At 35.2% G+C, this 25,461-nt stretch overlaps 1 protein-coding gene and 1 non-coding gene across 9 annotated transcripts in view; both read left to right on the top strand.

The window, feature by feature from the left end:
* The window catches only part of RALGAPA1 (Ral GTPase activating protein catalytic subunit alpha 1), a 264,987-nt gene that overhangs the window by 57,085 nt on the left and 182,441 nt on the right, over positions 1-25,461 (top strand). For all 8 annotated transcript variants that reach the window (XR_006203767.1, XM_042942992.1, XM_042942991.1 and 5 more), the window contains exons 5-11: positions 1,653-1,696; positions 3,205-3,382; positions 4,841-4,956; positions 7,117-7,255; positions 8,306-8,514; positions 11,243-11,482; positions 23,427-23,624. Coding sequence is in view for 7 of the 8 variants with exons in the window: in XM_042942992.1 (XP_042798926.1) it covers positions 1,653-1,696; positions 3,205-3,382; positions 4,841-4,956; positions 7,117-7,255; positions 8,306-8,514; positions 11,243-11,482; positions 23,427-23,624 (1,124 nt within the window). In the remaining variant the exon portion in view is untranslated. The remainder of the gene's footprint in view (positions 1-1,652; positions 1,697-3,204; positions 3,383-4,840; positions 4,957-7,116; positions 7,256-8,305; positions 8,515-11,242; positions 11,483-23,426; positions 23,625-25,461) is intronic.
* Positions 12,580-12,683, top strand: LOC122223310. The gene has a single exon (XR_006204195.1). It is a non-coding gene; the product is annotated as a U6 spliceosomal RNA (small nuclear RNA).

Raw genomic sequence — 25,461 nt, 5'->3', positions numbered from 1 at the left:
GTCATGAACAAGAACCTTTATTATAGTATTCCTGAGAATTGCAAAAAATTTGAAAACAAACCAAATGTCCTAACATAAGTAAGATTATTGGAACATAATGGAATAGTAAATATATAGCAGTTAAAGTGAATTAATTAGAGCTATATAGATTAGTGTAGATGAATTTCAGAAGCTAATGTTGGATGTGAAAAATAACTTATAGGAAGGCTTATTTTGTATGATATATATAAATGTATGTTTTTTCAAAAACTATTAAACTTCAAACTTAACCAGATTTGATTAGTTTTCACTTACATTCTTTTTCTGTTCCATAATCCAATCCATGATGCCACACTGCATTTAGCATATATAGATTTTGTTTTTTTTAGGGGAGTTGATTAAAGACTGGGATTTACATAGTATTGCTTTAAGAAAATGAATTTGCTTGAACATAAGAGAATTGCAGATAAAACAGTTAAAAAAAATTTTTTTTAGTTTATTTTTGAGAGAGAGAGAGAGACAGAGTGCAAGCAGGGGAGGAGCAGAAAGAGAGGGAGACACAGAATCCAAAGCAGGCTCTAGACTCTGAGCTGTCAGCACAGAGCCTGATGAGGGGCTTGAGCCTATGAACTGGGAAATCATGACCTGAGCTGAAGTCAGAGGCTTAACTGACTGAGCCACCCAGGTGCCCCCAGTAAAAGTTTTATTTGAAATATTAAAGCTTATTTTTGTATGACAACTGAAACTTAACCAAATAAAATCTAGGCTTGATCTTTGTGTCTGTGTGTTTTGTATATGTATAATCTCGAGGTTATTAGAAAGAATAAAAAATACCGTATTGGAAAAAATAGCTGTGGAAAAAATTCTTGGTATAAGTTTTAAACATATAAACCAACTCTAAATATTTTATTGATTTATAAATAAATACTCATAATATGAAAATATTTTTGGAAATAATTAATACCAAAATCTGCATAAAGACTGGGACAGTTTTTTTCTGGGGAAGGAAGGAAGGAGAATGATTTGAAATGGTTTCAAAGGAGGCTTCAATGATACTTGTTAGATAAAACCTCATAGATCATGTAAATAAATGAAAATTCGAAATTATAAGAAACACAGGACTGTGTTAGATATGTTCAGACCAAATGGTTGGTCTCTGGATGGTTATTAATGTAATTTTAGTATTTTATTATAGAATTGAAATATTGTATAAATTAAAAGAAACAAAGATGGATTTGAATATTCTGAAAAAGAAAATTAGCACAATGAAAATGTTTGTTAGGGAATATTAGAGTTACAGAAGTTTATGTGGTTAAATGAAAATTTTCTGCAGTGGTTTTTATTTGTATTAGTGATGGAGAAAGTACTTAATTATATTCTTAGTGTTAAATAAGAGATGTACAGAGATTGTTGTATTAAATGCAGTTTTGTGTTTAGGGTTTGTTTTGATAGAATAAATCATGTCTAATTGCAATAGATGATGTGTTGTAAAGGTGACTTTTTAAATTCCTTTCTGGTCCCAAGATTATGGCCAGAGGGATATCAGGGTCACCAAGAATAACTTGGAGGTTGCCAAGGACTTGTTTTAAAGTGTTTTCAAGTCTGACCGAGAACTCTGACATTTGGAAACAAGTAAGAAAATATGAATGTTTAAAATCATCTTTTCTTTTCAGGATTGATTTTAAAGAAACTACTCCACACAGGAAACTCCTTGAAGGTATGGTTGTCTTTCTTTTCTATGACTTTTTAAAAACTGAGTAAAGCATATAGTCTCTTGTTCTGCTTTTCCTACATCAACTTTTTTCCTAAAGAATTTTGAATTGTTTACTTAATTGAAGTGAATTGACTTAAAATATAACAGCATACTCAGTATGTGTGAAATATGTACTAGGTTGATTAGGCTATTGAAAAACTATTGTTGGGGTGCCTAGGAGGCTCAGTTGGTTAAGTGTCTGACTCCTGGTTTCAGTTCAGGTCATGATCTCATGATTCTTGGGTTTGAGCCCCTCATTGGACTCTGTGCTGATGTTGGGGAGCCTGCTTAAAATTCTCTCTCCCTTTTTCTCTGCCCCTCCCTTTTTCTCTGCCTCTCCCTTGTTGTCTCTGTCAAAGTAAATAAAACAAAGAGAAAAACTGTTGTTTGCCAATGCATTGAGTGATTCACTAGAAATACTTTACTCTCTGATCCCAGAAGATAAAAACTATTTAGTCATTCAATAAATTATTCTTTATATTACCATAACTATGCTTAGATGTAGAGAGAAATAAAGGATCTATATTAAAAAGTTGGTTTTATTTCTTTTTCATTATCTCATTGTGCTGTTATAAGAGAAGCTACCTTGTCTAAAAGCTTCTCATTGTAGGTTAAATGAAAGTTTCATATTGTAGGTAGGTTTGGTGTCAAGGCTTGGAATAACAGCATGAAGGATTAAGTCTTCCTAATTGTTATCTTGTTATCTCCCTAAACTGTGAGGTTGGCAGCTGTTGAACAGCTTTGACAGTGGCCATTTACCAAGCTGTGGTAGGCCAATTTCCAAAGCTACCAGTGAGGTTAGGTTAGTGAAGAACTTGGTGTTTTCCTTGTCAGAGTTTGAATGTTTTTCTATCTTTTCCTGTTCTCTTCATGGGAGAGAATTTATGCATTGATTCAAATATTTGTTGTCTTCTGTAGATGGGTTATTGTTCTAGGTGCTTAGAGTAATAGGTCACAATTTCTGTTTTGCAGGTTAGCAGCAAGTAATAAGTACATGACATAATTTCAGAGAGTGGTAAGCCTTTTAAGGACAAGAACATTAACTTAGCAGTGCACCAGGATCCCCATTACGATTCTTCATTTTACCAAACTCATTATAGCAAGGAACAGTTATTGCCCTCTTTCTTCTTGTATTAGACCATCAGAAATGATTTTCTGATTTTTTACAAATGGAAATTACAGAATAAAGATTACCTGATGGCTTTCAGTAGTAAGAGGCCAAGTTTATTCTGTAGTTGTTCAAATCTATGAATTTAATTTTACAAGTAATGAGAGCTCAATAAATGACATGGATGTAATAGCGCTTCCTCCTTCCCTCCCTCCTTCCTTCTTCCTTTTCTTTTTCCTTTCCCTCTTTCTTTCCTTCCTCTGTTTTGCAAAGTACCATTCTCTAATCATCTAAAGAATTTTGGCCTTAAAAGTAAGAAAATATTTCCATTATAAGTAAAAATACTGTTTTTATTTTATTTTAGATCAGGCGGGAAGGTGTTCGTCTTTTTTTATTATGGTTACAAGCTCTTCAGAATAACTGTAGCAAAGAACAACTTTGGATGTTTTCTTGCTTAATTCCCGGATTTTCAGCACTACAATCTGAACATGGACCTCGAACTTTAGATAATCTCATTAATCCTCCACTCAACCTTCAAGAAAGTAAGATTCATGAGATCTTATTCATTAGTATTTAAAATTTTCTGTGTAGTTAATACAGGTTTAAAATGTCTCTACATTTATTAACTGGGTAATTCAAGGCCATGTTGTAAAATGTAAGTTTTATTATTTTTTAGGTATGATGAGGCCAACAGATCAGATGATTGTCGTTAAAAAGAATATATAGTTACAGTTCCCAAGAGGAGAGGGCATGCCACACCAGGGAGGGTGGCCACATGGGGAAGTACCAGGGTCAATCAGGGGTAGGGTATCATAGGCAAGAGCCTATATGATTTCTGTAGGTAGAATGTGTGAGGCAGTGTGAGCAGTTCTGCGGCTCATTTGGTAATTTTAGCAGGCTCAGGTGCAAACGGGCTTTCCCTCATTGTCACTCAGGTACCTGGGTGATTAGGTGAGGGGAATAGTGGCCTTGAGTGTGAGGGCCGAATAGAAGTGGGGAGTAGAGGTGTGTACTCTGGGCTGGATGGTTTGCACCTGGAAGGAATGTTCTCCAGCCCATGTTTATGATCTCTAGGAATTAGCTAGCTAGCCCTGAGAGGGCCATTCTTCTCTCCCTGGCCAACAAGTATTCTGGCATCAAAGCATCAGAAACACCTGGTTAATATAAGCCATTTTTACATTTATCTTTCATCTCTAATTCTCATATGTCCTCTTGTATCCTTGAGTTAATTTGGATGTACTTTGAAGTACAAGAGTATTTTATTTTGTGCCAAGAGGACTATAAAAAAACCTACTTTTGTGAACTTAATTACTGGGCTAATATTTACTGAGAAACAGGTTTAGGAATCTGCCTGTACTAAACTAGGTGCTGCTTAGGAAATATTTAAGAGAATTCAGCTAGTTGTTGGTTTTCTTGAATTTGCGGTTGTTACAATGAATGTTTTTGAATATTTGAAAATTTTTGAAAATGTAAATATTTCTTATTTTATACATGGGCTTTTGTAATCAAGGAACTAAGATGTTATCTTTTCTTTTTGAGAGGGAAATAGCATTTCCTTTTTTGAATAAAGCGTTACCTTAAAGGGTAATCGTGGTCATTACTAGAGTACTCTGTCCTTTAATTGATGAATAAGCTCATTATTTTTGCTGTTACTCATCATACTATGGAATTTTGGAATGGACACACTTAATGTGAATTTTAAAATATCATGAGAAGTTTTTTTTCAAGCAAGATTTACTCTTAAGCCCTTCATATCTGTCTGTCCATCCTTGTCACATTATCTCAGTCAAGGGCTTATGAAACAGCTGTTATTAAACTTCATGGTTGTTGTGATGGATCGTCCGGATGATCTCAGATTTATTTCAAGCTTCAGTCATTAGAACATTTTCAAGCAGTATTTGTTGCATATGTGTTTTACAGTTAATGTTTTTTGGACCACATTATTTCATTGTTAATTTTGTTTTGTAATTATACTGAACATTTCTTTTGTCTTTGGATAGCTCAAGTCACTATAGAGGAAATCACTCCTCTTGTCCCCCCACAATCAGGAGACAAAGGACAAGAAGATCTCACAAGCTATTTTCTTGAAGCACTTTTAAAATATATAGTAATTCAGGTATGTTTTATCTTCTTAAATATTACCCCTCTTACCATCATTTTTCCCTCTCTTACCATTGTTCTGTTAGAGTAGATATTTGCTTATTGTCCTGAAGGAGGACAAATTTTTGCTTTTGAAAATGTATGTTAGTATGCCTTTCCTGGAAAAAAAAAATCATTGGAGGGATTATTAATCCCTTAGGGAGCTAGAGAGAGAAATTTTTAAGTAGACTGTTTCATGTATAAACCTTCTTATGTGGTCCAGTTTCTAATCCTTTCCTTTATAATCAGCAGCTGTGGTCTTTAAAAAAAACTAATAACTGGTTTAGGGATCAACCTGCCAAGAAGCCAGTAGGGAGGTAGGCTGAGAATGGGGTGTGGGTACAGGAATGTAATTTATACTTCAACCTGTTTGTACTGTAAATTTCTAAGTGAATGTATGTTGTAAGGTAACCTCTTCATCTCTGCATAGGAAATGTGCATGTTCTGATCAATGGGAACACTCAGCATATGTACATTTCTTGTAACTGTTCCAAACATAAAAATTCCCCATGCCTTAGAAACTAACATTATAAAGTTAATTTGGACCCTGAATGAGATTACCAAGATTTAAATCTGATTCCACATCTTACTGATAGTATGACCTTTGTTAAATTAACCTCTGTGGCCTAAAATAGACATAAAAATAATACATATCCTACTTTGGTGTTTGAGGGTTAAATAATTAGTGCAAAGTACTAGAATAAAAAAGTACATGATACAAGTAAGTGTTCTGTGAATAGTAGTTGTTACTGTCATTATTATTACCAGTTTTTCTTTTTTAAAAAGCAACTTTTACACTCCATATAGGTTTTTAAATGTTTTGCTGGTTTATTGAGATATAATTGGCATACAGTAAACTGCAATATTGAAATATACAATTTGATGAAATTTATTATATGTGTACAACATGCAGCCATCACCACAATCAATATAATGACCATATCACCCCTAAAAGTTCTCAGATGCCTTCGTAATATATCCTTTTCCACTCCTAACTGCTTCCTAATCGCAGGCAACTATTGATCTTTGTCACTATAGTTTGCATTTTCCATATTTTTATGTAAATGGAATCCTGTAGTACATACTTTTTTTTGGTCTGGCTTCTTTTTTCCATCATAAATATTTTGAAAATCATCCATATTGTTGTATATTTATAGTTTGGTTCTTTTTATTGCTGACTAGCTTTTCATTGTGTGGATATACCACGCTTTGTTATTCAGGTGATAATGAGTTTCCAGTTTTTGGCTATTGCAAATAAAACTGCTGTGAATATTGATAAACAAGTCCTTGTGTATACGTAGTTTCCTTTTTTGTGGGTAAATACCGTTAGTCAAACAGCTAGGTTGTAGAGTAGGTATATACTGATTTTTTAAGGCGCTACCAAGTGTTTTCCAAATGGTTGTGCCTTTTTACATTCCACTAGCAATCTATGAAACTTAAAAGTTGCATCACATCCTCATCAACAGTTGGTATGGTCACTATGTAATTTTAGCTATTCTAAAATGAATGTATAGTGGTATCTCACTGAAGCCTACTCTGCGCTTTTACCATCCCCCTACTTAGATATCTTCCTCCCCTACTGAAATTCTCACACCCTGTGTTTTACTGCTCTTTCCCCTTCTATCCTCACCTCCTTACTTCATGGACACTGTCCTCACCTCCTCGTGCTCAAAGTCCCCACTGGGCAACTGCCTCTACTATATCCCCTCCATTGGAGGCCCTACTTCTTATGCAAGCTCTGATTACCTGCACTTGACTGCCACTGCTTTTACTCCTTCTCTACTCTCACATATACCTATTTTGTATGACTTTTAAGGCTCAATTATTCAGGATGGGGCAATGGGGAAAAGAACATTCATATCTTTGTCATTAGTAGAGCCGAGTTTGAGTCAACTTTGAAAATTTTCCAGAGCATACTTTAACTTCTCTAAGATTTTTGAAATATAACTTATATAATGCATTTTCATGGCATTAAACCCTCATTTTAAGATTTGTCCTTTATATATATTTAGCGTGTATATCTTTAGAGTGTAATAGATTAGTGTATTGCTTAAGTAACCTTTTACAAGCTTGTTTATAATAACTAATAACTGTTTCTGTTTCATGGAATGATTCTCATTGTATTTTTTATTATTAGGTAAAAAGTTTAGAATGGAAGAACAAAGAAAACCAAGAAAGGGGATTTTCATTTTTGTTTTCACATTTTAAGAAATATTACTTGCCTTATATTTTCCCAAACATCTGCAAGGAGAATAGTTTATATCATCCTGTACTTGGTAAGTAGTCTTTGGAATTTTCTAAAAGATCACATGTAAGAATAAAATATACTTCATTGTAAAGCTGGCATTTGTTACCTGAAGAAGACGGATAACTTTAATATTTTTATTGATTCCTTAGAAATATACCTTGATTCATATAGAAAGTGGAATTCTATTAATAGGAAAGTTTCACTGAGAGTGAAGAGATTTTTTTTAAAAAACATATTCTTTGGGTCTCACCAATTGGAAAAGTTAACCTACCAGCAATATTTGTGATTATAAATTAAACTTAATTCTAATATTTGTATGATCCTTAAACTACATTATAAATTTTTTTAAGGCCACCCAAGGGTTTTATTTAGTATGTCTTATTTAAATTATGTATGAATAATTACAGTGTCATATGTTTTGATGATATATTATCCAGTATTTAGTGGCTGTGCCAAAATGGCTGTGTGAGCCTTAAAACTAGAACCTTCTTGACAAATGTTGGGTTAGAAGCAGACCTTCCATATATAGGAGGCACTGGCAGTCTGTATGTGGAAATGTTCTTTTTGAAGAAAGATTTTCCTATTTTAAGTTTTGCCAAGTTTAGGCAACTCATAGGTTTAGGCATAACCATTAGAGCTAGTAGAAAGGAATTAAATAAGAGTAGCAGATCTTTGCCATTGAGAACAATATTTACTTTAAAAATATTTTTGCTGTAAAAATCAAGGAAAAATTCTCATACTTTTTATTACTTCATAATTTGTGTCTCAGTCTTAGGTTAATTGAAGTGAGTTCTCATTAATTTCAAATGGCTCTGGAAGGTTCTCTACTTAGGCAAGATTCATTAAGCTTTTCAGTGATAAAATTGCAAAAACACGTTTCCATATATCAGCCATATATGGTTCACTCTTGTAGATTCCATGCTGATATCTAGCAAATTATTTTAAAATGTCATTTTTGTACCAAATCTACTTCTAAAACAAGAGTATCATGACAGGTGTTTTCTCAAATGTTTAAAAATGCATATTTATCTAAGCATAATTCTTATTTTGGTCTTTGTTTTCTTTTTATTTTTCATAGATATCCCACAGGTGAGACCAAAGCCACATTATGTTATGATAAAGAAGGATGCTGAAACCAATGAAGCAATCTATTGTACAAAGGAGCCTTTCATTAAGGCTCGGGTTATTGTCATTCGTTGGCTGGTTTCTTTCTGGCTTGAGCCAAAGCCACATACAGGACCTCATATTCCTGGGATGGAAGGTGAAGTCTTGCCAAAGAATATTCAGGTAATACACCACATAAGGCAAACTTGTTAAAGTTAAAAATGGCTTAAGAGATATGTCTGTGGATTTAAATTGCCTTATGTGTAGAACACTTTTAAAGCAAATGATAGTATTTTCTTTGTATAAATGTATTTTATGAATCCAAATTTTAACAATTATTATAGAATTGATAGTTTTTTTTAATAAAAAATAAAACTTGGAAGACATAGAAGATAATTCTAGTCATATATGAGTCTCAGCTTTTAATTTGTTTCTGTATTTTATATTAGTTGTGCAGTATTAAAAATATTCTGAATTGTACATACAGATTCTTGCAGTTGGAAGCAATCTGTAATCAAATGGTTGTAGAACCATCATAATTCTTTTTAGATTTCCAAAGCATTCACAGAATGCTGACTTAAAATCTTATCTCCCAGGGTACTTGGCTGGCCCAGTCCATGGAGCTTGTGACTCTTGATCTTCGGGTTGTGAGTTCAAGCCCCGTGTTGGGTGTAGAGATTATTTAAATATAAAGTCTTGGGCGCCTGGGTGGCTCAGTCATTTAAGCACCCAACTTTGGCTCAGGGCATGATCTCATGGTTTGTGAGTTCAAACCCACATCAGGCTATCTGCTGTCAGTGCAGGAGCCCACTTTGGATCCTCTGCCCCCATATCTTCCTGTCACTCCCCACTTGCACGTTCTGTCTCTCTCAAGAATAAATAAACATTAAAAAAAAAATCTTTTTTAAAAAAAATTTTTAACGTATATTTTTGAGAGAGAGAGAGCATGAGCAGGGGAGGGACAGAGAGAGAGGGAGACAGAGAATCTGAAGCAGGCTCCAGGCTCTGAGCTGTCAGCACAGAGCCCGATGCAGAGCTCAAACCCACAAACTATGAGATTGTGACCTGAGCCGAAATCAGATGCTTAACTGACTGAGCCATCCAGGCGGCCCCCCAAAAAAGAAAATCTTAAAAAAATAACGCCTTGCCCTCATCTCATTTCCCCTTTTTTCAACAAGGGCACTGAGTCTAGAAATGTGATATAAAATTGTACGGCTATACAATGGAGGGACTAATCTATAAACTTCTAGTATTTCTTAATTAAATAGTTGGTCTTTTTCATACTTCATTATCACTTTCTCCTTTTTCCTCAGTGTGTGTTTTTCCTGAACTTATCTATATTACAGTATTTATTTTATAATTTTTATTTTCCTTTTCTCAGATTTTCTTCATTTAGTTTAAAATATCTTATACTGTGTGTGTTTTTGTATGATTTCTTAAATCTTTCACAAATTAAGTGGAGGTATAAAGTGGGTGTTTAATTGATTAGCACTCAGAATATTTCAATTATATTCCCCCTTAGCCTTTATTTATCTGCAGCCGACTATGGGTATGTTTCCCTAAAACTTTGTTTCAATGTCTCTACACAGAATTATTAAATATAGAAACTCTCAAGCAGAACTATTTTCCATGATCTCAGAACTTAATGCACTAAAATCATGGAGGTTTTGATTAGGAAGGCATATTTGAGATTATTTACTTAAACCCTCTTGTTTTATAGACGACAAAACTGAGACTAAAAATTGAGTAACTTAATGGAAACGAATTTGCCATACCATGATATAGTGCTACTACTATCATAACATGGTAGTAATTTCCTTATCACCAACCTTACTTTATCGCTAGTCTTAGGCTTCATCTTTAGTCATGGTGAAAAATCTTTTAAGTTAGTAGAATATAGAATGTTCTCTTGAGTTTGTTTCTTTCTTTCCTTTCTTCCTGCCTGCCTACCAGCCAGTCAGCCTATCTTCCTTTGTTCCTCCTTCCCCGTTTCCCTTCCTTCCTTCCGATTTTATTTTTAAGTAATCTCTACACCCAGCATGGGGCTCAAACTTACAACCCCAAGATCAAGAGTCACATATTCTACCAATAGCCAGCCAGGCACCTCACTCTTGAGTTTTTTTTTATATTTTCTTTAGGTGTCATTTCTACTTCTGTCATAATTTTTTTTTTGCCATTCCTTTGTTTTTTTGTAACTTGTTTGTACTGCAAACATTCTAAAAGCAAATTTAGATGGATAGATGATTAGTGAGTATCACTATATTACTTATGTGTTGAATTATTTGGATTGCCACTTAATTATTTAGAATGGATTCTAAATGAAATCTATGCCTGGGGTGCCTGGGTGGTTCAGTCCATTGAGTGTCCATCAGATTCTTGATTTTGGCTCAGGTCATGATCCCAAGGTTGTGGGATCAAGCCCTGCATGGGCTCCATGCTGAATGTGGAGTTTGCTTAAGGTATTCTCTCTCCCCCCCCCCCCCCCACCCTTGTTCTCCTTTCTACCTGTCTGCCCTGCTCACTCATTCTCTCTTTGAAAAAAAAAAAAAAAAGCCTATGATCTATGCCCAGTTTTAAACAATAGTGTAAGTTATTTGTGGAATGCTTTGAGTTCTACCAGTATTTGCTATTAGAAAGCAAAATCCCAGGGTGCCTGGGTGGCTCAGTAGGTTAAACATCCAACTCTTGATTTCGGCTTAGGTCATGATGTCACAGTTCGTGAGCTCGATCCCTGCATCAGGCTCCTTGCTGGCAGCATGGAGCTTTCTTGGGAGTCTCTCTCTCCCTCTCTGCCCCTCCCCTGCTCTTGGCTTCTCTCTCTGTGTCTCAAAATAAATAAACTTTAAAAAAAAAAAAGCAAAATACCAAATTAAATGATTATGATACTCTCCCTCTTTTCTTTTTATTTTAGAGAGCAGCTGCTAGTTTGGTATCCAGAGAAGAAAACAAAAATGATAATGCTGATAAAGCAGATAGAACTACAGAACCAGAACAGTCCCATTCTAATACAAGCACTCTCACGGAGCGAGAACCTAGCTCATCCAGTCTCTGCAGTATTGATGAAGAACATCTCACAGACATTGAAATAGTTCGCAGAGTTTTTTCTTCTAAAAGAAGTAATGTAAACTTTGTCACAGAGATATTTCGTCAGGTAAAGTATCTTTCAGTAATTTTAATTTCTAATGTAGACTTTGGTTTTTAATGTTGAATATACTGACTTTGAGCTATTTAAAATTCCTAATAGAAATGTTTGTTTGTTTGTTTTAAGTTTATTTCTTTTGAAAGAGAGAAAGAGAGAGCATGAGCAGGAGAGGGGCAGAGAGAGGGAGAGAGAGAATCCCGAGCAGGCTCCAACACTGTTAGTGCAGAGCCCGATGCAGGGCTCAAATTCACAAACTGTGAGATCATGACCTGAACCAAAACCAAGAGTTGGACACTTCACCAACTGAGCAACCTAGGAGCCCCTTAATAGAAATGTTTTTTAAAGTTCATATTTAATTTTAAATTTAATTTTAATTTTAAAATTTGCTATTTTAACCTTTTAATATTTTCTATTATTTATATTTTTTAGTTTATGATGAGTTTAGTTTAATAACCAACCATGCTCCTTCTTCTGTTATTAGAACAGTTTTCTTAGTTACTCACTTTCCGGTTTGAAACTTTATTTCCTACCATTTGATTAGTAAATTAAAATTATTTTATCTTTTATTCTCTACAATCAGTAAAAAGTGGTTTATGAGTATAAGAAGGAATGTTTTCATTGCCTTTATCCTCCTCTCAGAGGCTCAGTTTTGTCCTCTAAGGCATTCTGAAATTAAAGTTGCGTAAGGTAGATATTTGGGGACTAAAAGAAATGGAGAGAAAGAAAAAGAATAAAAAGTATCATATAAGGATAGCTAGAAATTCCTAAGTCTTAGCACATTCTCAATTACATAGAAATTTTATGGAAAATAAACCTTATAAAAACTAATCATTTGCTCTTAATAGCAAAGGTACTTAACTTTTGCAGGTAAACATCATTGAGTTTTGTAGCTGAAGGGGATCATTCAAGTCTCACAGCAAGGAAGTGGTAGATTTGGGACTAAAACTCCCAGATCCTGGTTCCCCTGGCAGTGCTGTTTATACCACATTGCCTTCACTTGCAAGGGAGCTGTCTAGGCAAAGCACATCTTCACCTCATATACGTATTTATTGATATGCAAAACAGAGGCATCATTAGCTTTGTAAAGAAACAAACTTGCCTTGGCTTGTTTCAGCGGCACAAACACTAAACATTAGAATGATACAGAGAAAATGAGCATGGCACCTGCACAAGGACCACAGGCAAATTCATGAAGGGGTTCTATATTTTTGTGTTCATGAGTACAAATATATACAATTATATACAAATTGATTGTTTCATTCAACCCCAATAAAGTGACTATCACAATAAAAAAAAAAAAAGGAGACCAACTTGCCTTACCATTTTGTCCAGCTTTGGCAGTGGTTCTGGTTGCCAAATTTTACAGTTTGAGTTGATAGACTATTTGACAAATGGGAAGGGAAAGATATTTGGCAAATAATGTTGGAATAATTTACTTGTGGGAGAAATCAAAGCAAGCTTATAGAACTATTCGGGTTTTCGAGTAATAAAGTTTGTGTAAGTTTATTTTTCTAGGAATTTGTTCATTGCATTTGTTTTCAGATTTGACAAAAAGTTCATTACATTCTTTTATAAACTTTTTAATATCTGAAGCATTTATATTCATGTTCCTCCTTTTCATTCCTGTTAGTATTTATTTGTCTTTTTTTTTTTTTTTAAATGATTCTTGCTAGAGATTTGTCATTTTATTAGTCTTTTCAAGAATGAGCTTTTGGCTGTTAGTCCTCTCTGTTTTATACTTGTTTTTCTGTTTTATTATTTTTTGCTCCTTGTTATTTCATCTTTCTACTTGATTTTGTTTTTTTTTCCCCTAGCTAATTAATTTTATTCTCACATTTTTCTCAAATGATTTTTGAGGCTATTAATTTACCATATGTACTGTTTTATCTATATTTTACAAATTTTGGTGTATAGCATTTTTTGTTATTCACATGTAAATATTTTCTAATTTTCATGTTAATACCTTCTTTGACCTTTGCAATATTTATCAATTTGTGTCTTCCAAACAGTTTTCTGGGTTTTTTTTTTCTTACAAATTTTGATGTGATTCTTTTAGAGAATATAGTCTGTATGATACTAGTTATTTACAATGAATTGAAACTTATGGCTCAGAATGTAGTCATTTCTCATAAATGTCCTGTGTGCTTGGAAAGAATGTATGCTTCTCTGTTGAGTTCAGTGATCATTAACGTCTGAACTTTTCTATATCCTTACTAAAGGTTTTTGGTCAGTTTGCCCTTACAGTTATGGAAGTCTTATACTCTGATGATTTGTCAGGTTTATCTTTGTAGCTCCATAAATTTTTCTTTGTATATTTTCAAGCTGTATAATTAATAATTAAATACATACAAGTTGAAAGTTTTATATTTAAATGTGGCTCAGCTGTTTAAGCATCTGACTCTTGTTTTTGGCTTAGGTCATGATCTCATGGTTTATGAGTTCGAGCCCCATGCACAGTGCAGAGCCTGCTTGGGGCTCGCTCTCTCTCTCTCTCTCTGTTCCTCCCCCACTTTGCTCTCTCTCTTTCAAGATAAATAAACCTAAAAAATTTTTTTTGAATGTGAATTAAACATTTTATTTTTATGGCCCTTTTCACCTACAAAAATTATTTTTGCACAAAGTCTATTTTATTTACTATTAGTGGATTTATACCACTTTTTTTTTTTTTTTAAGTTTATTTATTTTGAGAGAGAGAGAGAGCGAGCGAGCAGGGAAGTGACAGAGAGAGAGGAAGAGAGAAACAATTGCAAACAGGCTCCATGCTGGCAATGCAGAGTCCAACACGGGGCTGGAACTCACTAACTGAGATCTTAACCTGAGCCGAAACCAAGAGTTGGATGCTTAACTGACTGAGCCACCCAGGTGCCCTAACTTTCTTTTTATTATGAACTAGCCTCTGGGGTGGCTGGCTGGTTCAGTGGGTAGAGCATGGAACTCTTGATCTCAGGGTCATGAGTTCAAGCCCCCTGTTTAAAAAAAAAAAAAAAAAAAAAAAGGGGCGCCTGGGTGGCTTGGTCGGTTAAGCGTCCGACTTCGGCTCAGGTCATGATCTCGCGGCCCGTGAGTTCAAGCCCCGCGTCGGGCTCTGTGCTGACCGCTCAGAGCCTGGAGCCTGTTTCAGATTCTGTGTCTCCCTCTCTCTCTGCCCCTCCCCTGTTCATGCTCTGTCTCTGTCTCAAAAATAAATAAACGTTAAAAAAAATTATAAAAAAAAAAAAGAAAGAAAAAAAAAGTAGCCTCATACATTTTTTTAAACAATCTTTTAATTTTTTTTTTTTTAATTTTTTTTTCAACATTTTTTATTTATTTTTGGGACAGAGAGAGACAGAGCATGAATGGGGGAGGGGCAGAGAGAGAGGGAGACACAGAATCGGAAACAGGCTCCAGGCTCCGAGCCATCAGCCCAGAGCCTGACGCGGGGCTCGAACTCACGGACCGCGAGATCGTGACCTGGCTGAAGTCGGACGCTTAACCGACTGCGCCACCCAGGCGCCCCAACAATCTTTTAATTTTTAACTCTTTTATATCATTAGATTTTGTATGCCTCTTGTAAATATGGTTTGATTTTTAAAAATCTTTGTCTTTTAAATGGAATATTTATATTTATTATCATTGTTATGTTTGGATTTATTGGTAGCATCTTATTTTGTTCTATTTTTTTAATCATGTCTGTATTTCTTTTTGTGTCATTGTCTTATTTTTTGCTTTCTTTTTAATTGATACTTTTTCACTTTGTATTCTTTTACTGTTACTTGGTTTGAAAGTTATATTCTATTTCTTTTTCTTCAGCGATTATTGTATAAATTTTAACATACATAATTCACTTTCCAAGAACTAAAGTTATTTTTTTACCCTTTTTCTAATCAGTACAAGGATCTTAGAACCTTATTACTCTTAATTTCCCCCCCCCCCAACTTAACCTATTGTTATTATTGAATAATTCAGTTCTATTTTATGTGGTTGTGGTTTAACTCCAGTATTATTATTGTTCTGTGCATTCAGTATTGATTTACGTTTAGTTATCTGTTTATCATTTTCTGTGATTATGATATCTTCCCTTCCAGATTTTTTAGAATCACTTTCCTCTGCTTGAATGAAGTTCATCATTTAGTGGATGATTCATCATTTTAGTGGATGTCTGTTGGTATCAAATACTAAAAATTTTTGCCTGTCTGAAAATGCCTTTTATTTTTGAAAGACTTTTTCTACTGGACATAGACTTCTAGATTAACAATTATTTTCACCCAGCACATTTTAGATACTCAGATACTTTCCCACTGTTCTTTGTTTTACGTTGTTGCCGTTGAGATGTCAACCAGCAGTTGAACTAATAAGTCAGCTATCTTTGCTCTGGCTCTTTTTAATATCTTCTTTTAGTATTTGGCATTTTACATTTTACTGTGGTATGCCCAGATCTAGGTTTCCTTTCATTTATTCTTTAGGGGATATTTTAGGCATACTTCATTTATGGATTAATATATTTTGGCAATTCTGGAAAATTTTCAGCCATTATCTCTTTAAATATTGCCTCTGTCCCATCTTTTTCTTGTCTTTCCGGGACTCTGGCAAGATGAATGTTAGATCTTTTTTACCTTAAGTGTCTGTTAACCTCTCATTCATATTTTCCATCCCTTTGTCTCTCTATGCTACATTCTGGGTACTTCTTTTTTAATTACAACTGCTTCTGGAAATTGGCAAGTCTGCTCAATTTTATTGTTTCTAGTTCTTATGTTTTACTTATTTATACTAAACATAGTTATTTTATATTGGTTGATCATTGTAATATTCCTGAGGTGTTTGTAGATCTGATCATACCATATTTTGTTTCTATGTTCTCTTTCTTATTGTGGTGTATTCTCTTAAGGTTTCTTCCAATATTTCATGATTTCAGAAATTTAGAATTTTGACTCTGAGCTTTTTCATCTTACATCTTTATTTGCTGATTTGGTTTATTAAAGGTTGATTCTCTCAGAAGTGAGTTGCATTTGCTGCTTCTGGGTGCAAAGAGACACTAACAACCTGTCGTTAAACTGAATCCTTGATTTGAGGTTCAAGCTAGCCACATAATATGAACACAGAATATAAAACTATGTTAAGGCTAGCTTTTAGTTACAGTGTGTCTGGGGAGATTTTTGTTGTTATTGTTATCTACTCTGCATCTAGATATGGGCAGTTTTCTTTACAAACTTTTAATGGTTGGGTTTATTTCTCATTCAGCATTGCACTGACAGTATGTAGTTCTGACTTTGTTTAGTTTTCCTGTTGTTCTCCCTGCTTTGGCACAATAGGTCCATGGAAACCAAAGTAATTGGTTCCACTCAGAGTGAAAGCCAGCTTTCTTGCTCCTCCTAAAACTTAGCTCACTGAGTTTGGATTTCATATAAATTTTATTTTTGAATATTTTTTTCTGCTTTTTGGCTTATCAATGCATTTAAAAAGATTAAATTTGGGGCACCTGGGTGGCTCAGTTGGTTAAGCATCCAACTCTTGATTTTGACTCAGGTCATGATCTTGGGGTCATGGGATTGAGCCCCGTGTCAGGCTCCATGCTAAGCATTGAACATGCTTGGTCTCTCTCCCTCTCTTTCTCTCCCTTCCCCTCTCACACTCTATGTAAATAAATAAACATAAAAAATTAAAATAACAAAAAGATTAAATGTATTTTTAATATACATTTTGATTTTTCAATCAGAAGGTTTGTTGAGTTACTAGTCCACCATACTCTTGGAAACAGAATTCCCTTATTGAGTTTTTAATAATGCTCTTTATATTTAAAATTTTTTAATTTGCATTTGCTTATTTTTCACATCTGCCCTAGTCCCTTTTTGCAGTGGCTCATTCATTCTTTATTCATATTCATTTTCTTAAGTAAAACATGTTAAAAATTTTCATTTTATATTCCTTATTCTACTACCTCTATCAGCTAGTTTTTGTAGTTTTGGCCTTCTTGGTTGTTGTTTCTGTTTTCACCCCTATTTGTTTATTTTGGGTTTTTGTGTTACGGATTTACATTTCTGTGGAATTTTGTGGGAATTACTTTGAAACTTGGGTTGAAAGATGTGTTCCTCTAGAGAAGAAATGCTCTTGCTTCTCCCAGGTATTTGGTGGTCCTGTCAACCTTGGTTTACTTTATTTATTTTTAATTTAATTTTACTTTAATTTTTCAGTAAGCTCTATTGTATGCCCAGCGTAGATCTTGAACTCATGACCCTGAGATTAAGAGTCACATACTCTACCAAATGGGCCAGCCAGGCATCCCAGCCTCGGTTTACTTTAAATTATAATTCTCAGTTTATGATTCTTCCTACTTTGCACCACTCAAAGTTATGTGATGATCAGCCTGAGAATATGAATTTGCAGGAAAGGGTGTTCTTCCCTCCTATTCCCCTACACTAAGTCAGTAGACAAGTTTCCTCACTGACTCTTCTCTGGAGTTGAGATTTTTTGCCTTCCCCTCCTAGCTCACCTTTGTATTCAGGTTGCCTACATTGGTGTCAGTTTTACACATAGAAGCCTGATCTGTCCCCTCTGAACAGGTAGCTATTTAAACCCAACACTCTAGGCTATCCAGGGCAATAGCCAGCAGCTTCATTGCTCACTTGCTGTCTGGATTAATACACACATTTTGGTCTAGACTCAGAATATCCTTACAAGCTGAGCCATTCATTTAAAAAGGTCTGTTGTATTTTTTGATGTGACAGTTTTTAGGTGTTATATGCAGGAAGATTCCAGGATATCTTTTAAATGATATTGCTGGAGACTGAAGTCCTCGGAGATGTTTTTATTCTGATAATTATTTTTTAAGTGATTTTTAAGGCAAAACTTAAGGAAAAATAAATTTGAGGATGGTGACACCAATGGATCATTCATGTTTTGAAAAGGGATTAATTTCTAAGATTAGGTATATATTGGGAAAGCTATTTTTACTTGCAGTAATGCTGATAAATTTTCAAAATTGAGAATTTGTGAAATAGTTTCTTTCCTTACTTTGAAGGCTCAGATGTTCCACAATATAGATAAAATACTCCATTAATTATCAGGTATATGACCATGTAATGACTTTGCCCCTAGCAGTCCCAGCTAGAGCACAAGTCTTTCTATAGGCAAATAAGTTTAGTAGAAATATGTTTACTTAATGTTTCTCAAAATTATCATCCTCAAAGCTTTCACAATTACTGTTTTCCCTATCTGAATTTCCATCCTTCAACCCTCCTTTCTTTCCTCTTTACCCTTTATTCCTTTTTTTTCTAACCTGATACTCATCTTTTATTACTTCTAAATATGGCTACACCGGAGAAGTCTTCCATGACCACCCAAAAATAGATGCACCTGTATGCATATGCACACACACAGACACATGCACACATACACACACATAGTAAGTATCTTTTTATGATGTTTTTGAAAATTATTTTCTTCATAGTACCTCTTCTGAGTTTTATATTTATTTAAAAAATTATTTTTAAAATTTTAATCTTTTTTTCTACCTTCCATGAATACTTCTCATATTCATTCATCATATCCTCAGTGCCTGGCATAGAGTAGACACCTAATAAATATTTGGTGAATGAATCAAGAAGTTCTGTAACTGTTGAGTACCAGGTACTTTATTAGTGCTACCTGAGGGCTAACATTTATTTCTAGAAACTAACTCTTGAAATAATTTGTTATATAGTTGATGATGTTATTTTAGGGCCAGTGTAATGATTGAGTTTTACCTCAGATGAAGATATTTATATTGTTATTTGTCTTTAAAACAAAGATACAACTATAAAGCATAAAATCCCCCAAATCATTTGAAATGATAAAGTTATTCTTTATGTTCAATAGAAAGACATATATGCACTCCAGGCATTATATATTTATGTCTGTATATGTATAATTATATCTGTATATGATTATACCTACATATATAATATTTCATACATATGTATATAATTATATGTGTGTGTAAATTTTTTTTCTGCAAAGTCACTTTAAGGCAATAGATTGAAAACTGTGGTTTGAGGCTTCTGGGAAGTCAAAACTATTTTCATGACAAAATAAGATTTTATTTACTTTTTTCACTGTCATTTTTTCATGAGTGTGAAGTAAAGTTTTCCAGAGATACCTGATATGTGCTATTGTGTCAGATTGAATGCAGAAACAAGCAGATAAGAGAATCCAACTGTCTCCCATTTATTTATTTATTTTTATTTTTTTTTTTTAATTTTTTTTTCAACGTTTTTTATTTATTTTGGGGACAGAGAGAGAGAGACAGAGCATGAATGGGGGAGGGGCAGAGAGAGAGAGGGAGACACAGAATCGGAAACAGGCTCCAGGCTCCGAGCCATCAGCCCAGAGCCTGACGCGGGGCTCGAACTCACGGACCGCGAGATCGTGACCTGGCTGAAGTCGGACGCTTAACCGACTGCGCCACCCAGGCGCCCCTATTTATTTATTTTTAAATGTGTATTTATTTGAGGGAGGGGGCAGTGAGCAGAGGAAGGGCAGAGAGAGAGGGAGAGAGAGAATCCCAAGCAGGCTCCATCTCAGGATCTTGAGATCGTGACCTGAGCTGAAATCAAGAGTCAGATGTTAATCGACTGAGCCACCCAAGTGTCCCCCCACTGTCTTTTATTAAGCTAAACATTAATGATATTTGCAAAAATGTAAAGCAATGTATTTTGGAAAACCTGTTATTTGTGTTAACATATAGTAGGGTAGGGGTTCTGAGATCAAAATGCAAACCACTGCTTTCAGAAGACAGTGGGGTGCCTGGGTGCCTCAGTTAGTTAAGCATTGGACTTTGGCTTGGGTCATAATCTCACGGTTTGCGACTTTGAGACCCTCGTCAGGCTCTCTGCTGACTCAAGCTCAGAGCTTGGAGCCTGCTTCAGATTCTGTGTCTCCTCCTCTCTCTGCCCCTCCCCCACTAGGTCAGTCTCTCTCTTTTTCTCTCTCTTTCAAAAATAAACATTAAAAAAAATTTTTTTAAGTTAAAGAAGAAAATAAAAAAGAAGACAAAAAATTTCCCGGGTCTGCTGAATGCTCCCTGTACTTGATTTATCTTAAAGAATGTGTTTATCATAATCTGGGTTGATTAATAATACAAAAATATTAAAAATTCAGAGATCAGCATGTTTTATTACTGTTTATTCACTGAAGAAGAGAGTCATAGCTACCAAATTCACAAAACTGGATCAGATTATCTTCAGCTAATACTGTTAAATATTTGATTTTTCTTTCTCCTGTTGTTTTGATTCCATCTCCATGTAGTTTTTGTTTGTGTCGTAGTTTTATGGTCATAGAATCAAAACTGGAGATGACCTCTTGTAGGTCTATCTACAAACAAAATTTGCTGAACATATAGATTTAAATATGTTTTTTGAATGATAACTTTCCTTATTATCAGTTAATAATTGATGTGATTGGTGCTTCTTCATAGGGACAAGGTGCTGATGTATGGTTTTGAATGTTCTGGTTTCTGTGACAGTTATTTCTCATTGTAAATGTATAAATCGGCACTCTGGTTTTTATGCATCCGTTTTTTTGGCCATGGCTAATCTCAGTCTTTCCATAAGATTCATATTTAGTGTGTTGGCAAAATCAGACTTTAGAGCCTACAAGGACAAAGGTTATATACACTCTGGGTTTTAGTAAATTCATTAGGCCACTTGGGATATGGTGTGACAGTTTATGCGTTAATAAATACCAGCTCTGGATATTATTAATATTTTTTAAATGATTAAAACTTTATGTTTTAGATCAGCTTTAGGTTAATAGTAAAATTGAGCAAAAACTACAGAGGGTTTTCATGCTAATTTTAAAAAAGTTCATTTTTCAGTATCTGAGAATAAAACTTTGAGATTTTTTTCTTATACTTTGAATCTTTTTATTTTTTTAACATATTCTATTTTTTTGAGAAAGAGAAAGTGCGCAGGGGAGGGTCAGAGAGAGAGAGAGGGAGGTAGAATCCAAAGCAGGCTCCAGGCTCTGAGCTGTCAGCACAGAGCCCGACGTGTGGGGCTCGAACCCACAAACCACGAGATCATGACCCGAGCCAAAGTTGGACTCTTAATCGACTGAGCCACCCAGGCGCCCCTATACTTTGAACCTTTTTAAGAAAGCTGAGATGTTGCTGCAATTATGAAATAAATATTCGTAGAGCAGACAGTGATGATCCAAATCATATCATTGACCATTAAGCTGCTAGAATATGAGAATGAGAGTTTGGGAATGAGTTTGTTTCTTTAGATAAAAGAAAGTAGCAAGTATGTAAATTGCTAGGGAATTAACAACAGCAAATAAATAAAAGTTACCAAAACTGCATTAAATGTCCTGTTGATATTACACATTAACTTTTCATCGTTATCTTGGAAAGCTAATTTTCTTGGTTAGTTTCATTCAGATAAAGTACTTGACCCCATGATAATTACTAAATATACCTACTAATAGCTCTATAGGAGGAAGTGCCAGGGTTTTAGGTAAAGGTCTTGTGGCTTTTAGAGTTGAAATTAATAGGTACTGGTTGTAAAAGGAAAAATTAAAAGCAATTTAATTCCATTTCTGTGTGTAAAGAGAAAGTCCAGTAAAAATGTAACCACATGAACACAAACATGCATAAAGAAAGGAATTTGGGTAGTGAGATTAAGAGTATTTTTACTGTTGGGGCCCCTGGGTGGCTCAGTCAGTTGAGTGTCTGACTTCAGCTCAGGTCATGATCTCATGGCTTGTGAGTTCGAGCCCCGCGTTGGGCTCTGTGCTGACAGCTCAGAGCCTGGAGCCTGCTTCATATTCTGGGTCTCCCTCTCTCTCTCTGTTCCTCCCCCACTCACTCTGTCTCTGTCTCTCAAAAATAAATAAACGTTAAAAATTTTTTTTAAAAAAAGAGTATTTTTACTGTTTTGTTTTTGCCTGTCTGAATTGTGTAAAAAGTTTTTTTATTGTGAATATGTTACATTTTTGTGATGAAAATATTTACTTTTTTTTAAAGTTAAAGCAACCCAGAAAAGTACATAAAGGAAAGAATAATTGTAAGATATTCCTTTTAATATTTTAAGTATTTGCCATATTATTTAACTTATTTAACTTTATTATATGTAAAATGAAATAAAACTGCAATGTTTTTTCTTTATATGCTTATAGTTGCCTTTTACATGTAATTTGTATTACTTCTTGGAGTCAGATTTAATTTTAATTAAGTTCCCATATCAAAGTTTATTGTAGTAGTAATCTAAAAAAATAATAAGTTATAAATGTATATTATCAAAAGTGATATTTATATTAAGCTTTGTAGGAGCATAGTTATTTCATGAAACGAATATTTTCATTCTGAGATAGCACAATTGAAACAAATCTTGGCTTCTTGCACTTGAAATCTGTGTCTCTCTACCGAAAGCATTTCTTTTTTTTAAGATTTTATTTTTTTTATTTATTTTTTTATTTTGTTTTATTTAAAATTTTTTTTTTTTAACGTTTATTTATTTTTGAGACAGAGAGAGACAGAGCATGAACGGGGGAGGGGCAGAGAGAGAGGGAGACACAGAATCGGAAGCAGGCTCCAGGCTCTGAGCCAACAGCCCAGAGCCCGACGCGGGGCTTGAACTCACGGACCGCGAGATCATGACCTGAGCTGAAGTTGGACGCTTAACCGACTGCGCCACCCAGGCGCCCCAAGATTTTATTTTTAAGTAATCTCTACACCCAACATGGGGCTTGAACTCATGACCTGGAGATCAAGAGTTGCATGCTGTCCTGACTGAGCCAGCCAGGTGCCCCTACCAAAAGCATTTCTGTGTCATCGTATATACAAATTATTTGGAGACAAAAGTCTCTGACAATGAATTGATCGACTTTAACTTTTTAAGAGTCATTTATATCATACTTTATAACAAGATAAAAATGCATGTATTAGCGGTTTGTGGCAAAGAAAAAAGTATCACTATGTATGTTCTGTTTTTTTTTCCACTAGGCATTTTTATTACCAATTTGTGAAGCAGCAGCTATGAGAAAAGTGGTAAAAGTGTATCAAGAATGGATCCAGCAAGAAGAAAAACCTTTGTTTATGCAAGAGCCTGAAGAAATTGTGATTTCCTCTTCAGACTTACCTTGTATTGACAATGTCACAGACCGTGTTATTTCAATGGAAGAAGGAGAAAAGAGAGAAGAGGTAAACTGATAATACTTACATATTTTAGTATAAGTTTAATAGATGAGACTTTCATGAAAGTATAACACATGAACATACATATATTTAATAGGAAGTTAAAGATACCTTTTAATATATTTTGCAGCTTAGGTAATATGGTAGTTACCTCAGTTACCCTGTCTTAAAGCTCTTTGATGTCACAACTTTGAAAAATTAATATTGAGGTTATATACTGATTCTTTAATTCATTGTCTAGATCAAAATTAGATGCCATTATAAAAGGTGTAATAATTGAGACTAATAGGAGGGTGGCAGAGTACAGGAAGATCCTGAGCTCACCTCTTCCCATGGACATATCAGGGCTACAACTACATACAAAGGGATACTCACAGAGAAAGACCTGAGGACTAGGAGACCAGCTCTTGGATAGCTAAAGATAAATGAAAAAAACATGGGATGCCTGGCTGGCTTAGTTGGTAGAGCATGTGACTCTACTGTTGTGAGTTTGAGCCCCATGCTAGGTGTGTAGAGCTTACTTTAAAAAAGAAGAAAGAAAAAGCCACCTTGAGAAGGTAAGTGTGGCAGAGAGGTAGTCAGGTTGGGAACCAAACCTCCCGTCCAGCAACCCACAAGTGGTTTGATAGCACAGGCACAGAGGTTCCTTTCTTGAGGAGCAAGGGGATTGAACCCCACATTGTACACCCACACCCAGGAGATCTGCACAGGAAAAATGAGCCCCCACAATGTCTGGCTTTGAAAGTCAGCAGAACTTAACTTTAGGAGCTTTCAAAATCATTGGGCCTTAACTCTGGGACAGCTGGTGGGGGTGGGGGTTGCTGGTTGGGGAGGACTATAGGAAACTGAGATAATGCTCTTAAAGGTCCCGCACACAATCTCACTCACTCTGAAACCCAGCACAGAGGCAGCAGTTTGCAGAGCACCTGAGCTATACATGAAGGAAATTTATTGACTAATTTTAGGGCATATGCTGGAGGGGCAGGGGTCTGTAGGGACTTTTCTTTGGAAATGGAAACACTAGTAGGCACCATTTTCTTGCCCTTATTTAGCTAGCTATCTTAAGGGCTCCAGTTCTGACACTCTCCACCTACATTGCTAGCACCAGTTGCCCCACTTTGGCATTCCCCTGCAAAACCAGTCCACCCCTCCAGTAGACTCCCTCTTAAGCTGGTCCTACCCTGCCACACCCAGTGGACAGCGTTGACTGGGACTTGTGTCCCTCCAAAGTGACTCCTGCCCTGGGGAAATGAGAGACTGGTCCTGTCTACCAGCACACGCACAGTATCATGCCTGGGGCTTTCAGCCAGCTGTGCCAAGGTCCAACTCCTCCCACCAATGCACCTATAGCAGTCCTGCCTGGGCACTGCAACCAACAGGCCCTGCCTACCAGAATGTCCAAGCAGTCAGAGCTCATTCACAACTGAAGGGTGCATGCTGCACACAGAGGAGAGCACCTGGTTTTGGTGATGGCAGGGGAGGGGATTGTGCTTCTGGACCCCAGAGGACACCTTCCACACAAGGCTGCTACCTTTGAGAACAGGAGATGTAGCTGACCTACTGCCTAATGCATGGAAACAAACACAGAGTCAGACAGAATGAGGAGACAGGAATATGTTCCAAATGAAAGAATAAGAAAAAAGAAATCTCAGAAAAATAACTAAAAAGGAATTAAACAATCTACCTGATAAAGAGTTAAAAGTGATAGTCATAAAGATGCTCACTGAATTTAGGAGCAGAGTGGATAAATTCAGAACTTCAACAAAGAGATAGAAAATATTTTTTTAAAAATCAGAGCTGAAGAATACTATAACTCAAATGAAAAATACACCAGAGGGAGTCA

The sequence above is a fragment of the Panthera leo genome, chromosome B3 (genome assembly GCF_018350215.1).
Source record: "Panthera leo isolate Ple1 chromosome B3, P.leo_Ple1_pat1.1, whole genome shotgun sequence".
In the NCBI taxonomy this organism is placed as follows: Eukaryota; Metazoa; Chordata; class Mammalia; order Carnivora; family Felidae; genus Panthera; species Panthera leo.
This window is presented reverse-complemented; position numbering and strand designations above follow the sequence as displayed.